Source organism: Strix aluco, chromosome 1 (assembly GCF_031877795.1).
Source record: "Strix aluco isolate bStrAlu1 chromosome 1, bStrAlu1.hap1, whole genome shotgun sequence".
Taxonomy (NCBI): domain Eukaryota; kingdom Metazoa; phylum Chordata; class Aves; order Strigiformes; family Strigidae; genus Strix; species Strix aluco.
In genome coordinates this window covers 67435571-67453575 of record NC_133931.1, presented here as the reverse complement: position 1 = coordinate 67453575, position 18005 = coordinate 67435571, and the positions used below count along the sequence as shown (strand labels likewise).

General features: G+C 42.9%; 2 protein-coding genes across 4 annotated transcripts in view; both read left to right on the top strand.

The window, feature by feature from the left end:
- The window catches only part of EXOC3 (exocyst complex component 3), a 28749-nt gene extending 27434 nt beyond the window's left edge, over nucleotides 1-1315 (top strand). For both annotated transcript variants that reach the window (XM_074824066.1, XM_074824075.1), the window contains exon 13: nucleotides 335-1315. In XM_074824066.1, coding sequence (XP_074680167.1) covers nucleotides 335-506 — 172 coding nt within the window. In that variant the 3' untranslated portion in view covers nucleotides 507-1315. The remainder of the gene's footprint in view (nucleotides 1-334) is intronic.
- Nucleotides 1316-3070: 1755 nt separating this feature from the next.
- Nucleotides 3071-14021, top strand: PDCD6 (programmed cell death 6). 2 transcript variants are annotated; one of them, XM_074823933.1, is made up of 6 exons: nucleotides 3071-3230; nucleotides 5961-6022; nucleotides 9857-9901; nucleotides 10859-11011; nucleotides 11680-11789; nucleotides 13477-14021. In XM_074823933.1, exons 1-6 carry the CDS (start codon nucleotides 3148-3150, stop codon nucleotides 13573-13575), a joined length of 552 nt encoding a protein of 183 aa, XP_074680034.1. In that variant the 5' UTR covers nucleotides 3071-3147; the 3' UTR covers nucleotides 13576-14021. The 2 variants fall into 2 exon arrangements, with proteins under 2 accessions (XP_074680034.1, XP_074680027.1); XM_074823926.1 differs by having other exon boundaries at nucleotides 3072-3230; nucleotides 10859-11017.
- Nucleotides 14022-18005: the final 3984 nt, after the last annotated feature.

Below are 18005 nucleotides of genomic sequence, written 5' to 3'. Positions count from 1 at the left end.
AGATAACATCATAGTTTCTTTGTAGTCTTGGGCAAATATTAAAACAATGTGTAGTTCATGTTTTTCATATTTTGCAGAATGTAGTACTTCCTTATGAGAAATGCTAATATTTCATTCTGTGTTTTGGGAGGATAGAATATGTTTTAGAGTCCTAAGAGCAGCCACAACAGTGCTTTACATTGAGCTTGGAAACACCAGTTCTGAGTGACTAGAGATTTGATTAAGAAATAAAGTACACGCTGAAACTGAGTGAAAGGACTGCCAACCAAATGATGTTTCTGACAAAATCTTACTTGTGCAAAATTTTCTGCTAATGCCAGTTTTCCTTTGGCAGGGATGACCATATTGCAGCTTTGCTGACAGTGAGGGGCGATGCCAGCAGAGATATGAAGCAGACGATCATTGAGACTTTGGATCAAGGTCCAAGCCAACCAAATCCAAACTATGTGCCAATCTTTAAAGAAATTACAGTTCCTACTCTAACTGTGCCAAAACTCCTGAAGTAACTGACAGCTCTGTGTTTGTGTGTCATTAGTGGTCTGGGATCAACGGGTTTGAAATACTTGAGGGCAAATTCGGCATTGCTATTTCGAGTAAAGTTCAGTATATGCCGATACTTGCTAGGCATGATTCTTTCTAGAGACTCTGATGTGGGAAAATGTAATCAGATTTCTGAAGGAAGATGGATGTAAAGGTCATGTTTGAAGAATGAAGCTTCTAATGGCCAGGGGGCATTTTACCGACCCGTGTGTTACAGCTGTTTTTGCTGTCAGCAAATACATTTTTCTCGTGGAATATGTTTGCACAGTGCGCTGCAATGCCATATAAAGATACATATTCCCAAAACAACAGAGCTGTATTAGTGCTGGATATACTAACATACATTGCTTACAATACCTAAGCAGGCTCCTTCAGAACAGTCTTTATATGGCGCTGCATTGAGCATATATTAACGTCCTCAGTCCACTTTCACATTATACTTTGTGTATGTACTTACTTTGGTGTAAAATAGTTTATTGCAGAAAACTTAATTATGAAATCATCATTAGTTTCCTGACTAAGGGACTGAATGAAATTGCTACCGTGCAATTTGATTATAGGGTGAATAAATAAAGACACAGAGGTACATTTTTTTTTTTCATTGATTTACTAAAAACAGCACATAAAGCACCACCAGTTCAATAAAATGTTAAACTGTTGCTACCTTAAGCTATGTATTCTTTGCATCCTTATAGATTTACAGTAGATTTCAATCTTTTTTTTGTTTGTTTGGTTGAAGTGTGAATAAACCCTGGATTTAATAGTTTTCTGGAAATGTGAGATACTGGTTTTTATTTCCACAGTGTCATAGTTTAAACCCAGCCAGCAGCCAAACACCACGCAGCTGCTCACTCACCCTCCCCCACCACCGGGGAATGGGGGAGACAGTTGGAGGGGTAAGGGCAAGGAGACTCGTAGGTTGACATAAAAACAGTTTAATAATTGAAATAAAAGTAATGAGAATAATAATAGTAATAATAGAAAATACAAACGGGTAATGCACAGTGTGATTGCTCACCACCCGCTGACCAATGCCCAGCCTGTTCCTGGCTAGCGAGCCCAGAGAAGAGAGAACCCTGAAACCACCATCCCGAGAGCCCCAGTGGAGCTTCCCAGCCCACCCTTATCTATATACTGAGCATGATGTTAGATGATAGGGAATATTCCATTGGCCAATTTGGGTCCATTGTTTTGGCTCTTCTTCCCTCCAGCTTCTTGTGTCCCTGCACATGGGCAGGACATGTGAAGTTGAAAAGTCCTTGATTTCTTAGCAGCAACTAAAAACATCAGTACATCATCAACATTCTTCTCATATCAAATCCCCTACTGAATCCAAAGCACAGCACTATTCTAGCTACTAAGAAGGAAGGGAAAAAAAAAATTAGCTCTATCCCAGCCAAAAGCAGGGGACATGGTATTTTCAGATTAATGCTTAAAAGCTAATTTTCAGTATTATCTGTTCTAATTACATTACCAGAAAATTGTGAATTTAAAATTTTAAGTACAAGGAAGACCCAAGCCTACTTTGTTCTAATTAACATGCTGGAGTTTGTATATGTAACTCGCTTGGCCTGTGAGCACCCAGACCTTGTGCCATTCCACTGCTTTGACTCCTCACCCCCGAGGAGATACGTGCAAGGTCAGCAGTACGGACAAAGGGTAAAACAAAGATTGTGGCTTTTATCACTGATAGAGAGCGTGTCCCAAAGGCTGAGGATGGTTCAGCAGAGCGCCGAGCTGTACCTGAGTAGTTCTGGTGCCGTGTGGGGGCCCTCTAGGTCCCGTGGGACCTTACACTGTTCCTAGGAATTGCAGCTAGGGGGAGGGGAATTAGACTGATTTTGGAGGGTTGTGTTCAATTAAGAATACTGACTAATCGGGCTTGTACTTCCAGTTTCAATCTCTGGGCTGGTCTCTGGGCTGTACCTGAGATTCTTGTCCTGTGGGCTTTCGATCTTCAGTTTGTCCAAGCCGTTTATCGGGCTTTGTTCCTCCCTATCCTCCTCTCTTCCTCTGCAGCAGTAACCCTCTGACTCTTGGAGGTTAAACTCCTGCTGTTTCCCCTCCGTGACAAACCGCCTCGCCTTACTCTCTCCCTGCCTGCCGGGGAGCGGCCACCGCGACGGCTCCTGCCCATGCCGAAACCCTCCCGGCGGCTGAGGGCTTGTGTGAGGGAGCGCCATTGAGCTGGGAGCGCCGCGCACCGCGCCCCGGCTCCGGCCCTGCCGCTGCCCGCCCCGCTGGAGCTCACACCGCCGCCTCCAACGGCTCAAGCTCAAGCAACGGCTCCGCCCGTTGTCCCGGCTGCGCCGGTGGCGCCGCAGGACGCCCCTGAAGGCTCAGTCCCCGCAAGAAACCCAGGGCGAGCGGGGGGCGGTGTGGGGCGGCGCTCGGCCCCCTGCGGGCCTGGGGGACCGGCCCTGCCCCTCAGCCGTCGCCGTGGCAACGGGCGGGGCGGCGCAACGGCTCCTCTCGGGATTCCCCGGGGCGGGGCCCGCGCGCGCCTGCCCGGCTCATCGACGTCACCGGCGGCGCTGCGTCAAGGCGGCGCGTGCCGGAAGCGCGAGGCGGCGGGCGCGAGCTGCCGGGCGGCTCCGCGGAGGGGCCATGGCGGCGGGGTATCAGTACCGGCCCAACGGCGGTGGCGCCGCGCTGCCCGACCCCGCCTTCCTATGGAACGTCTTCCAGAGGTGAGGCCGCCGCGCCGCGCTCCCGGGGCGGGGCACCCGCGGGGCGACCCGCCTCGCGTGCCGCCCTACCGGTTGCGGGGAGGGGGCTGAGGGGGCCTTTCCCCCCCCACCCCTGCTGGTCGCCGATCCTCCTCGTTCCCGGGCTGCGCTGCCGTGTCCTCCGGCGGGGGCGCTGGGAGGCCGGCTCGCCCCCCCGCCCCCGGGGCCGCCGTTGCCTGAGGTGGCACCGGGAGGGAGCGGGCGTTGGGAGGTGCCCGGAAACGGTCAGCTGCTAGGGGAAGCCTGTCCCCGGCCCGGGCATCCAGCGCAGCATTTGTCAGCCTTGGGGCCTTGCAGGGGGGGTAAACGTCGCGGTTATATCCCTGCAGGAGGAATCTGAGGGGGGGGGGGTAAGAAAGTCTTAAGGAGGAATAAGTATGGCTGTATTTTAGAGCAAGGGAAGAAGTGAGAAGGTAACCTTGAAAACGCCGAAGTAATTTTTGACCTGAGAATCCAGAAAGGATTGTGAAGTCTGGAGGATCAGTGTATCAGTACAGGAAAGCTCGTGAAAAGGAATCTGGTAAATGCTTAATAACAAGCTTAAAATCTACCAACAAATATTCTCTTGAATACATCTGAAGCAGGAACCTGCAAGGGAGTGAGCAGGCCCGTGCTAAAAAACATGCTGTCGAGACCGCAGTAGTAAAGAGGCTAAAGGAGTTCTTCACTCTTGTGTCCTGTCGAGGAAACTGAAGAGGTTCCTACGTTGAAATCTGTTTTTATGTGAGATGTGTCAGAGGATCTGTCTTGACTCAAGTGACAGAAGCGGTTAAGGAGTAGACAAACAGTAACAAGTTGCTAAAACTGGCTAGTATTTGCTTAGTAACTCAGGAGTGACTCAGGAATGTGGCAGCTTACCTACCCAGTCTTCCCTAAAGGTTTCATCTGAGAGCTTGGAGGAGGCGTGCTTGATGCCATTTCTTTTTTTAAAAGGTCCAGAAAGAAACCGATCAACAGTCTGACTTCAGCACCAGGCAAACTGGTAGAAACATTATTTTAAATAATGTAGCTAGTCACTCAGGAGGGTTGCATGGCTTTTACTGAAGTATTCCTGTCTGGCAGACTACTGTGTAAGTCTTGGAGTATGTTTGATAAGGATTGGGTATGGATATGATGGCTGGAACTGGTGCAATTGATACAATCTGTGTCATTTCCAAAGAGACTCTCAACAGAGACTCTCAAAGCCCTGTAAAGAAATCCAGTATACGTAGAATGAGAGGGAGGGTCCTTTGGTGGATAAATAACTGACTTTAAAAAAAAAGACTGCACAGTCATCTGCCACACTGATGGATGGAGCTGTTCTGAGATCTTTATTTGGTATGTTCAGGAGCAGCTGGGGGAAAAGAGGGTGGATGGTCAGATGAAGTTTGCTGGTTACACAAACTGATTCCCGCAGTAAGTGAGGCCTGCGAAGACATGCAGGAGCACCTTACAGTCCTGAATGACAGGGTCACATCACCCTGCCCTGGCCAGATCATGATCGCTGTATGAGTCAGGTGATATTGGAGTAGATACCTGATGTCCATGAGGAAGACCCACTCTAACTTTGTGTCATTTTGTATGTAAAATGAACGTGCTCTAAGCTGACTGATGATGCTCAGGAGCAAGATAAGTAGGTCATAACACATTTTTATGAAAATACCAGCTTAGCAGCTCATGAAAGATAAAAAATATTTGGAATACCTAGAAAAGAAATAGAGAATAAAAAAGGGGAATATCTTTTTGTTATTATAATCTATGCAATTTATGCTTTGCAATTGGAATGTTGTATGCAGCTTATATAATTTTTGAGATGAGGAAGGAATCTTGTAGAATGAACTGAAAAGGTTTAGAAAAAGGCAACAAGGACTAAAGGAGAAAAACAACAGCTTTTGCAGAGGGATCAGCTGAGCAGGACTCTGGGATGATAGTAACTGAGGGGAAATAAAAACTGTCTGTGTCAAGGGGAAGGTTCTTCTATAAAATGGAGGGAAGTCCCCACCACTTTCAAGTTTCCTAAAAGAAGGCATGATCCTGCTTTATTTTGGCAGACATTACTTAATTTATTAATTCTGGGATAGAACTCTGTTCTCTAAGACAATAAACTGTGAAGGCTTAATGGAAGCTGGCACCTGCCTGTGTTTTTTCACTTTTTGAACCCCTTTGAAAGGGGTCAAGGCCCTGCAGTCAGTTCTGTCAGTACTTCACACTGGTTACATTAGTGGCTTTCTCTCTGTTGCCAACATCTTATTGAGAGAAACTGGGTGCCAAACTTGGGACTCCAGTTTGGGAACCGAACAGCTTACTACTGTGACATAAGGCATTTTGTGGATTTAACCAGCATGGTGTGCTCTGCAGTTCTTTTAAAAATAAATAAAAACACTTTCTTGTGTGGAGTACACCCAAACTTTTATTCTCAGTGTGTGTTTTTGTGTGTCTCTTCACTCCTAAATTAAGTGTTTCAGGGTTTTTGTAGCTTTTGTCATATTCTAGAATGTCTCATCAGTCTGAATGAAATGTTTAATTTGCAGTAACTGTGAAGGGTTTACCAAGTAAAATGCAGTTAGTGACTTTTCAGGAAAAGATTAATCGTGTCTGGTGAGTAAGAACCGGAATGTTGAAGTCTTCTGTAAGTGGAACCAGTTAATTTCAGCCATTTAAAGCTTACTGTTCTTTTTTCTCTTTTTTTTTTTTTTTTTTTCCTTCTCCCAGGGTTGATAAAGATAGGAGTGGAATAATATCTGATAATGAACTTCAGCAGGCATTATCCAATGGTAAGTCTATAAATGAGCAGTGAGGTAGTCCAGTAAGTTCATTAACTTAATGTTAAATTTTGTGTGAGACTGGTTGCTTGATGCTATAATTCTTTGATGGTGGGGGAGAGAATGTTCCTACCACTGATTAATACTACTTAATCTACAGCAAAAGGTTGGAGGGGAAAAAAGTGGATAATCTTTCTGATTTTATTTATGGATTTTTAATTTTTTTTTTTTGCTGAGCCCATTGTTCCTGGGTTTTTTTTGATTTTAAGGGAAGCTTTCTGGGTTTGGTGCATGTTAGTAAGAATGCATTATAAACTGAGTACCTATTGTAAACATTATTGATTTGTATTCTGGGGGATGAAGGTGTGCACATCCTTTTATTTTTTCCAGTTCTGCTTCTGAGAAGACAAAAATGGTGATTTATATGTTCTTCTCTCATTACTACTGAACCTTTGGTTTTTAACCTGGTATAATGGTGTTTAACCTGGACAAAGATCAGATGTTTACAACAAGCCTTTTTACTGCACATAAAATCTTTTCATACAGTCTGGTGCAGGAATTGAAGACCGTAATTTTATTTTTTTTTTCTCCAAATGAGGCATGTTTGGGTGTTTTTCCTAACAAAGCAGAAAGATACATTATAGATCTAGTATTAAAACTTTCCAGCAGTCTGTCAGTTCCGTGTCATAATGCTTAAAGGGTAATGAGGTGTCATGGTTTAAACCCAGCCAGCAGCCAAACACCACACAGCCGCTCGCTCACCCTCCCCCACCACTGGGGAATGGGGGAGACAGTTGGAGGGGTAAGGGCAAGGAGACTCGTAGGTTGACATAAAAACAATATTTGAAATAAAATAAAAATGTAAACGGGTAATGCACAGTGTGATTGCTCACCACCCGCTGACCAATGCCCAGCCTGTTCCTGGCTAGCGAGCCCAGAGAAGAGAGAACCCTGAAACCACCATCCCGAGAGCCCCAGTGGAGCTTCCCAGCCCACCCTTATCTATATACTGAGCATGATGTTAGATGATAGGGAATATTCCATTGGCCAATTTGGGTCCATTGTTTTGGCTCTTCTTCCCTCCAGCTTCTTGTGTCCCTGCACATGGGCAGGACATGTGAAGTTGAAAAGTCCTTGATTTCTTAGCAGCAACTAAAAACATCAGTACATCATCAACATTCTTCTCATATCAAATCCCCTACTGAATCCAAAGCACAGCACTATTCTAGCTACTAAGAAGGAAGGAAAAAAAAACAACTAATTAGCTCTATCCCAGCCAAAACCAGGGCACTAGGGTATGGTCAAATAACTTGTGGAAGTAAAATAAAAACAAAAAAATTTTTCCGGTAGCCTGTTTTTACTTTCCTCTGGTGACAGGGTGGGTAAGATTGTCCTTTGTGAGGTTTTTTTTTTTTTTTCCACTTAGAAATCTGAAAAAGTGCATATTGAAGCTGTTTGTGTGCCTTTGAGTCCATATCAAGTTCGCCTTCTCCCAAGGCTTAATTTCTTCATCCTTCCTGTGACCGAGAAGGGCTTAAACTGATGTTGTGAGCTGCAGTGCATGCAGACTGAAAGGCTCCTTTTTGTCAGTAATCACCTGACTTGAAATAAATTTGGATAGCTATATTTAGTAAAATTGTGGTCTTGTAACTACACTGGATTTACTAGAATATTTAATAAGGTACCTGGTCCATTAAAAGCAATATATTTTTAACTGCTGCACCTGATCCATAACTAAAATACTATTTTGAATACCAACTTCAGCTGAAGCTATGTTAAATTGATTAAGACACTGTTTTCATTTAAGATTATAGTGCTGTTCGTAAGGATGTGGGAACCTGGGTTTAACTGCCATTTTAAATGTCATATATGTTAAATAAGTTCTCATCTGATTGAATTTAAGGGTAATAGACAGTGATGACTGCCTGAACTCTTTTCTTTCCTTATTTACAGTGTAGATTAGCAGTTTCAGTGCTTTGCAGTTATGAAGAATCCCTAAGTGAATTCACTATTAGGCAGAATGTTTACCGAGTAAGCTTTCTTCATTCCGAGAGATTCTAGATCTTGTAGACCAAAGTCACTAACAATTCACTATATTATTTTCAAAATATATCCTCTAGTGGACCGTTGTGTGTAGCTCTCTCCTGCAGTCTAACATGGGCTAAAAGAATGTTATGTGTTAATTTCTAAAACATCAAAAAAAGTCTGCATAGTGCTCATTAAAATTTGAAGTTCTCTGTGTTTTTGACATTCAGCTTTTCAGCCTGTCAAGTTTATTCAAATAACAGTCTGCTTACCTGGGAGGGACTGATCATCACTTCATATAGCTGTTTGCAGAAGAAAACCCTATGCTTCCTTCTTCGTTTTTATTCTGTGCTGCCATGTAAAGTTAATAGCAAAGTCAGGGGAGGGGAACAGTCACCTTCTGTTTGTTGGAACAGTCTGGAATTGGTACAGTTATTCAGCACTAGGGTTGCTCGGGTTTCACTATATAGTGTCTGTATGAGTCTTGAAAATTTCAGCATGAAATAAGTGAAATTCCAACCTTTTTTTTTCTATATTCTGTTCAGAGTTAAATGCTGGCACCCTATTAATAATTCTATTATTTTTTTATTTTTGTCAGGAGACATACAACTCTAAGGTACTGATGTTCTCTGTCTCAAATACTGCTTAAGCATTTTCAGAGCGGTTTTTACTCTCCCCTGCTTATGTTTCTCTTTATGTGCAGATAGTCCCATGGCCTGCCTACAGCGTAGGGCTTTTCCCCCTGGCTGCATCTGTAGACTTACACCAATACAGTTTCCCTTCTATGGGAGAAATTCAACGCTGGTATAAGCAGTACTTACACCACCACTGTTTGATCCAGCAAAGCCGCCATGCCCTCACAAAACCTCCTTAATACCAGCGCAGCCTTTCTATTCAGTATTTGTGGTCAGCTGACTGCGTCGTTGCAAATGCCTCTACAGTACCCCTAGTCTTGCTGGCTCCTTCGTGGTCCCTCACTCAACCTTAGTGAATTAATACCTGCCTCTCGGTCCTCCTGGTACCTTTGCAGCCTCTAGAGAATTGATGGTGAAGCACAGTATTTCTCTTAATTTAAAGCTTGATGCTTCCTAGCACTCTGGAATGCTTCCAAGAGAGTGAAAACTAGTCCAAAGTGACTACCCTGTCAAAATATACGGAGAAGTGCAGAGCTCCTCTTCAGATGATTACTGCTCAGACCCTTCCAAGCAGCAACATTTCTTGGTCTGAAAATACCAGTTGTTAATCGATTTACCAGTGGAGGTGGGATTTATACTAAACTCAACTCTAAATTTCACATGGGTTATGCCATGGTAGGAACCTTTTCTTTTCACTTCTGTCAGAAACTAAATGTCCTGGAATTAACACACCTGTAAAACAGGAAATAAGCAGATGGGTTTTTACTGAGGAATAGATATAAAATCTTGTTTAAGTTATAACTTAAAACTCTTCTGCTCCCATCAGTAGAAATAGTGGGACTTCAGTTTTGATCTTGCCTTTTAGCCAATACCTCTTGCCTTCCTGGGAAGAAGAAAATCCTTTAGTTCTTCCAAGCTTTTGGGTTTGTGTTTTTTTGGGGGGTTTTTTGGTGCAGCCTGGAAAATTTTGGTTTCTGTGTAGTATCTGTAAAGCATTGGTCTGAAGTCATCTCTGAATTATCAAGAACATAGTTACTTCAAAGCAGACTTATAATATGCTGGCTCCATGTCATCCAGCTCTGAATTCACTGTTTAAGGCTATTTTCCTGATTTTTTTGGTTGGTTGGTTGCATTTTTTTTAAATGTTACTTAATATTGAGGAACTGAGCAATTTTCTCTGTTTCAGGCACGTGGACTCCATTTAATCCAGCAACAGTCAGGTCCATTCTTGGTGAGTGTAGTTGTGTGATGTGAAAGTTAAGATACTGTTTTGTGATCTGTTCAGACAATTGAGAATGCTATTAATTGCTGCACTGTTGTTTTTTTCTCCAGACAGCCCAGCAGTAGTAAGTTAAACTCAAATATTTTCCCTTTTGAATAATACAGGAATGTCCTTTGCATGCACATACATGCACTTGTCAAAGTAGCCTGAGAAAATGTTACTGCTACAACTGAATAGAGAGTAGATGTAATTTATGTGTGGAGAAATTGTCAGCTCAGATATTCTGAAAAGATATAATATAGCTTGTCTTTGTTAACTGTTTTTCCTGTCTTGCATTTTAATCCTATGTTCTGCTCCAGGAAGACCAAACAGAAGCTTTACAATGTTTGAATTCAGTAGGGTGGAAGATGATGGTGGTAGAACAGAATGATAAAAATTCAAGCACATAAAATCCCTCATATCATACAGTTCATAAGTCCAAGAACTAAATGTTTTGCCTTGTTTTTAATAAGTATTCAACAGCAGTCAGAATTCCATTGCTGTGCAACATGCTGTTTGTATGACAGTATCAGTAAGTCACATGCAGATGAATATCCCAGACTTTTGGCAGTTAACAGATGTTGTAGACTTTTCCCGAGTCCTTAGAAAAGAACAACCCCCCTCTCTTTTTGTCACTGGATGATCAGTCAAGCCCTAAACACTTTCAGAGTGGAAATGAAAACCCAGGAAAAAAAATATTCTGTGATTCACGCTGGTCCTGTTTTATCTTGCTTTATTTTATCCTCCTTCCATGGAAACATGCCTTTTTTGACAGAACTTTCCAAAATATCACTTGTATCTTTGCAGTTTCTTTTCTGTCTTCAGTACCTTCCACAAAGCGCTCTCACTTCCTTCAAAATGCTAGCAGATCTTACTGAAGAGTAGTGTGATTAAGGTTTTATATGTGTTTCTTATTTCTTATTTCAGGCATGTTTGACAGAGAAAACAAAGGTGGTGTGAACTTCAATGAATTCACTGGAGTCTGGAAGTACATCTCAGACTGGCAGAATGTCTTTCGAACGTATGACAGAGACAATTCTGGAATGATTGACAAAAATGAACTAAAGCAAGCACTAACAGGTTTTGGTAATTCATTTGTAATTACAGTTTTTATGATTGGGTTATGCCATCAGATGAACTTCTTGGTAGGGCTGTACTGCTTCAACAAATGTGACTATGAGGCAGGTGAAACGTGGTTACCCTTTGAGGTATAAGGGACCTTTAAAGATGCCACAAGCACTGTTTAAACTATTTCCTTTAATGGAAAAAATGGAACTGGATGTGTCAGTCCACGTGTGGAATGTTTTCTGTCTCCCCTGTTAGCTGCTCTGAGAGCATTACCCATACTCCAGGTAAATGTCTGAACTTCCAGAGGTACCTGATACAGCTTCCTGCTTTTTAAAACTAAGCCAGCTGTCTGCGCTACAGTAGCATTCTGATGGCAAAAGGAACTTTCATTTGACTGCACTTAGAAAAACTTGAGTTGCAGCCCTGAAGCGTTCCCTCAACCAACTAGTCACTTTAATCAGTAATTATATTTACTGTGACTCTGTCTATAATTATTATTAAGCATGGTTTTTACTGCATGCATTTTAGCTTAACACAGAGACATTTGGCCAAAAAAAATTGTCTCTTGTAACTGCTTACTCTTTTCTGGTTTTGTTACACCTGCCTGCTAAACAGCCTAGGTTTTTTTTATAGAAGGACTGTGGTAATTGAAACCTTTTAAAGCATTTCTCCTTTCCAAGGTTACCGACTGTCTGATCAATTCTACGATATCCTTATTCGGAAATTTGACAGACAAGGAAGAGGACAGGTTGCTTTTGATGACTTTATTCAGTGCTGTGTTGTTTTACAGGTAAGAAAGGAGATGTACTTTAATGTCAATTGAAAAAAATTCCCCTTTTCTTAAACTTTTATGGTTTTCAATTTAACTATAATATTGGATCTAGAACTTGCTTATAAATAAATCATTTGGATAAAGTATAGGAGAGGTGCTAGAAACACTTTCATTTATTGGTCTTCACTTGGTTATCCATTTGCATCATGAGTAGATTTGATACAATTTTTTTTGACCTGTCAAATACTTTAACAGAGGGAAAAAATGTAAGAGTCTCAGTGTTTTAAAAGGAAAACACTTAAGACTATTTCCATTAGTTTCATACATGCACTTCCTCTGGATCTCGAGCATGTTAAAACTGGAGTGTGTCATATCCCGTGGTGCCCATAATTCTTGTAGTCTGAATTGTGAGGTTTTTGTATATCTCTCTGTTTAAGGCTCTGACTAAAAGGAATTTGACCTAGCAGCTGAATTCAGTCTTTTGGCACTGCTGTTCCTGCAGGGGCAATGGTAGTAAAAGACATCTCAAAGAAAACAACAAAAACAATGGAAAAAAACTTTCAGTAATGGAAATGCATCTGTGGAGAGAGAAAGAGAACTGTAGTTTTACAGTTGTGTTCTTTTGTCTGGATGATTCCTCACCTCATTGCTTAAGGCTTCTCTAAGTGTATCTGACTTTATTGAAATGTATGAAGGACTTTGGGGAAAAGTTGGGAAACCGTAGCAGCGGACAAGCTGAGTTTTAGTAGGATAGGAGAGTAGTTGCTCTTCTTACATTGGCCAGCATTGCAACACTATCTTAAGATGCCTTCCGATACACAGAGTGAAGAGAAAGCAGTGCCCTGTAACAGTAGTATCTCTTATTATTTGCATATGGGTGTTCTGTTCTTCTCATTTTAGCTTTATGTCTATAACCATGAGTTTGCTGAAATATCAGTTGCCTTTATATTCATTTGTAATATAAGCCAATTATACTTAGTTATAAACTTAACCTCTGGCTAAAGAGGGCTTTGAAATGAAGTACCATTCAGCTGGTGTTAGTGAAACCAAGCTGGTAGTTATTTTGTCGTGCCTGGCATCTCTGGGGTTATACAGAGACAACTGGGATACTAATGATACAGAAAGCATATTGAGCTAGAAGATGAGAAATGGACAAAGTACTCATCAGATTCTGTCTCCAGATGACTCTCAAATGTCTCATGAGAATTGTGCATTGTTTTTCCCCCACTGTAAAGCTAGTTATAAAAAGCTGTCTGGTCTTAAGGTTAGATATGAGGAAGAAATTCTTTCCTGTGAGGGTGGTGAGACACTGGAACAGGTTGCCCAGAGAAGCTGTGGCTGCCCCCTCCCTGGAAGTGTTCAAGGCCAGGTTGGACGGGGCTTTGAGCAACCTGGGCTAGTGGAAGGTGTCCCTGCCTGTGGAACTAGAACTAGATGGTCTTTAAGGTCCCTTCCAACCCAAACCTTTCTGTGGTTCTATAAAGAAGTGCCTAGATAAGGCAGTTTCAGAATCAGATCTGCTGCACAGCTCAGGCAGGAGACATGGCCAAGAACAACCTCTGCAATCCTGTGCATATAAAGTGTGTACAGAGGGGAGGAACCGGAAGTGTTCATAAAGCTATGGAAACTGAAGTGGCAAGGGGAATACGTGGCAGTCTGAACTTTCCCAAAGCACAAAACTGTGTGGCTTTTTCCCCCTTTTCAGAGGCTGACTGATGTGTTCCGACGATACGATACTGATCAAGATGGCTGGATTCAGGTGTCCTACGAGCAATATCTTTCCATGGTCTTCAGCATCGTATGACACTGATAACTAGGAATTGCACACTGGCGTTACACAGACTGGAGTTGCCAAATCATCCTGTACTGAATAAGATTATTGATGTATTATAATGGATAAAACTTCACATTCTTAAATTTTGTATGTTGGTCATCACCTCCAGAATCTGTACTTGAGTTAGTTTTTATTTTGTATTACTGTATGATATGACCATCTCTGCTTACTGTAGTACAGAAAGCACAGAATCTAGATTTAACTGGTGCAATGTCAAACTTAACCTTCTTCCACATATCCTGCATGGGGAAAAATGACTCTTTAGAAATGCCAAATTAAAATAATGCTTGTTAGTTTATAAAAGAGTTGAAAGTCAGATGTTGCACAACATGTTTTGCATGTGCCTTACTTTTATAAGAGTTTAATGTATTAATTTTTAATACAGAATTTAAAATTAAGTAAAAATATTAGATCAACTTTTCTAGTCTACTACACTTTTGTTCAGTGGGTTTTTTTTTTATTTCTGTATTCTACTTTTCTATGGGTCAGGGGTGATGGCCTTTTTCCTGTGCCTGATCCTTTTGTTTTCTAGCTGCCTCTTTGTTTCAGGGTATCTGTAGGACATCTTCAAATAGAACTTCTTCACACCTGTGTCCAATACTGCATCTTCCTCAAGGAGTTCCCTACAAAAATAAAGTGTCATCTAACAACTTGGGATATATAGTTCCCTCTGCTTAGTGGGCTCATTTAACATCAACAGTCTTCATTTTTGTGCTGAAGCACTTACTTGAAGCGGCCTTGAATTGACAGTCAAACATTCTCATAACCTTACCCTCCATCTCAACATTTACAGTTACTGAGGGACACAGTGGAAAAACTGAAGCAAAAGAGTAATGACTGATTCCTATCACACACCATCTCCTGCAGTAACTCTGAAGAAGCAACTTGGAGGAAGCAAAGAGAAGTTAACAAGTTCTTAGATTGCTCTAAGAAAATCTTACACCAGCACTAGAACACTTAAAAATATTCCAGCAGCAATATCACAGAACTGTCTAGGTTGGAATAGACCTTGAAGATCATCCAGTCCAACCATCAACCCAACACTGACAGTTCCCAACTACACCATATCCCTCAGCGCTATGTCAACCCTACTCTTAAACACCTCCAGGGATGGGGACTCCACCACCTCCCTGGGCAGCCCATTCCAACCTGTTCTATAAAGAAAGACTTCATACTATCCAGTCTAAACCTTCCCTGGCACAACTTGAGGCCATTACCTCTTGTCCTGTTGTTTATTACTTGGTTAAAGAGGCTCATCCCCAGCTCTCTGCAACCTCCTTTCAGGTAGCTGTAGAGGGCAATGAGGTCTCCCCTCAGCCTCCTCTTCTCCAGACTAAACAACCCCAGTTCCCTCAGCCGCTCCTCATACGACATGTGCTCCAGACCCTTCACCAGCTTCGTTGCCCTTCTCTGGACATGCTCGAGTAATTCAATGTCCTTTTTGTAGTGAGGGGCCCAAAACTGAACACAGGAATCGAGGTGCGGCCTCACCAGTGCCGAGTACAGGGGTAAGATCACTTCCCTGTCCCTGCTGGCCACACTATTTCTGATACAAGCCAGGATACCATTGGCCTTCTTGGCCACTTGGGCACACTGCTGGCTCATGTTCAGCTGGCTGTCAATCAACACCCCCAGGTCCCTCTCACCTGTAACTGCTACTCTTCAGGACATGTTTACAGGCAAGAGCTTTTAGCTTTATCCAAAGACTTTTTCTTAAGCTCTAGCAATATGGATTTGTCAGTCCTGTCCCAGCCCCAGCCCACTGTATGCAGGCAGTCCACACCCACCCCTTGGCTTCAAATCTTGTAATTACAGGCAGGTGAGCTGTTGCTGATGCTGTTTATGCTGACGCATAAACTGATGCTGTCAGTGATATCAAGCAGCTACTCCAAAAGATTATGCAGAGAGGGTTTGGGTCTATGCACAGAGAGACATCCTACCTGAAAAAAAAAATGTTCTGATGTTATTCCCAAGTGTCCAAGGCAGAGTAGTATCTGGTGTCAGGGTGAAGACAGCCAAGTGGCAACTGTGCAGTTACCAAACATCTGTTGTGCAGAGAAGCTGCTACTAGTTGTCAAGTGATAATCAAACAGGTCCTTTGTGACAGTTCAGCAACATTTTCTACATGCTTTTCTGGTGTGAAATATCTGGGGAGAGACCAATGGTCTTCACAGCATAAGCACACAGAGACAAGGAGCTCTCCCAAAGGGCAAGGGATTGTTTCTGGGGGAGCAGGAATAGTGACCGGTGTCAGAGACCACCTCCTCCAGCAGCCTTGGATGAACTGTTGAGAATTATTTCTGTTTAAGAAAACAAGGGAGAAAGTTACTGCCTGAACATTACCTCCCCAGAAGGCTGAGATGATCATATATATGTTCACTTCAGAAACAAAGCAATAAAAGAAGAGCCCCAAAGTTCTGGGCTCAAAAAAGCTTCTCCTTAATTAAATGGCCCCATTCAAAAGCGCTTCCCCATTCCTTTCCCACTAAGGAATCTGCCCCTTCAGATCATGCATCAAATGAAATTCAGTAATTCTGGGAAGTGTTCTGAGGCTCATCAGTAGGTTCGAGCTACAAAACTAGAAAAGCTGGAACCTGAAAAATTTCCAAGGCCATCTCCTATGAAGGATGTCTTCTCTTCCAGCCAACCTTGTTACACTTCACCACCTTCGGTGGAGAACAATGGGCTCTAGCACTTTCTAAAGGAGGTCTCTGCTGCCGAGAATCACCAAAGTGGCTCTGGGCTGGAATGACTCTTGTCTCCCTCCATAGGAAACGGACGCTTCTGAAGGTGTGAAAGCAGGTACACCACAGACCAAGAAATCGGCTGGAAAGTAGACTGTTTATCTCCCAAAGCATGTTCTAGTCTGGATTTTTATCAACAGCTTTTTAAGGAAATGTGAAATTGGTTTAAAGGGCTCTGGTGCAGCCTCAAAACTCCTGCCTCAGTGCCAAAGCTTGTGGTGTCACTGTATTAGTGCTGAGGGTTGGCAGGCATTTAAAGTGATGCTGGTCTGCAGGCTATCAATGCCTGCCTTGTGAAGGTTGTTTCTTGAAGAAGGACCCGAGTCTAGAGAAACACGAACAAGCAGAGGACTCCTTCTGCTCCAGCTCTATACTCCATGGGAGCAAGTTAAGGCAAAGGGGTTCTTTGGAGTAAGGAGTAGCCAGCCAGAGGTTGATTCAACAAAATTAGCCAGTGCAGGAAAAAAGAAGCAACAGGAAGTCTTGGCTTATGCTAGCCTGTTGAAGAAGTAACTGGTAGGATGACAGAACTTCCAAGGCACATTTTTTTTTTTTTCCCCCCCCATGAGGTCTTCTTACCTGGTGCCTTTGTGGACACTGCCAGCCAGGTGCCAAAAAGGTCAGAAGCCTAGATTTATGCTTTTCTCTTAAGAGTAATTTGAATCTCCCTTTAAAGGTGGCAGGGTTGAACTGAGTGAGAACAATTAAGACAGAATCCAAAGTCACCATCTCTCAGAGATCATGTTTGTAGGATGAGCTGCTGGCTAGAGAGAAAGAAGTGAAACAGGCAGATAGATCCTCATGGTGGATCCTGTAAAAGAAAACAGTCTGAGTTGCAAGTACCTGGCCCTAGAAAGGAAGGGAAGGTGTCACAGAAGCCCTCCAAATGATGCTTAGTACTCACAATTCTACCCAGCCCTGGAAGAAAGGAAAACATTCATCGCTCCTGTCACAGGGGTAAACAATCCCTTTGCAGAGTTGCATGCTGAAATTGTTTCTGTCTGTTTCTTTTTGCCCTTCATTTGAATAGCAGGAAATTGGTGGATATCTTGGGGGTACTGGTGGATGAAAAGCTGGACATTAGCCAGCACTGTGCACTCACAGCCCAGAAAGCCAACTGTATCCTGGGCTGCATAAAGAGAAAGAAGTGTGACCAACAGGTTGAGGGGGGTGATTCTCACCCTCTACTCTGCTTTCGTGAGACCCCACCTGGAGTACTGTGTCCAGCTCTGGAGTCTCCTACATAAGAAGGACATGGACCTGCTCGAGTGGGTCCAGAGGAGGCCATGAAGATGATCGGGGGATAGAACATCTCTCCTGTGAAGAAAGGCCAAAAGAGTTGGGGTTGTTCATCTTGGAGAAGAGAAGGCTTCGGGGAGACCTGATTGTGGCCTTTCAGTACTTAAACGGGGCTTGTAAGAAAGATGGGGACAAACTTTTTAGCAGGGCCTGTTGCAATAGGACAAGGGGTAATGGTTTTAAACTAAAAGAGGGTAGATTTAGACTAGATACAAGGAAGAAATTTTTTTACAATGAGTGTGGTAAAACACTGGAACAGGTTGCCCAAAGAGGTGGTAGAGGTCAGGTCGGACAGGGCTCTGAGCAACCTGATCTAGTTGAGGATGTCCCTGCTCATTGCATGGGGGTTGCACTAGG

Excerpts from the sequence above, each read along its gene's own strand:
- PDCD6 (XM_074823926.1), top strand. The coding sequence starts at position 3,148 with ATGGCGGCGGGGTATCAGTACCGGCCCAACGGCGGTGGCGCCGCGCTG. Across the intron at positions 3,231-5,960 it reads CTATGGAACGTCTTCCAGAG|GGTTGATAAAGATAGGAGTG; the intron begins GTGAGGCCGCCG and ends TCCTTCTCCCAG. Across the intron at positions 11,790-13,476 it reads AGTGCTGTGTTGTTTTACAG|AGGCTGACTGATGTGTTCCG; the intron begins GTAAGAAAGGAG and ends CCCCCTTTTCAG.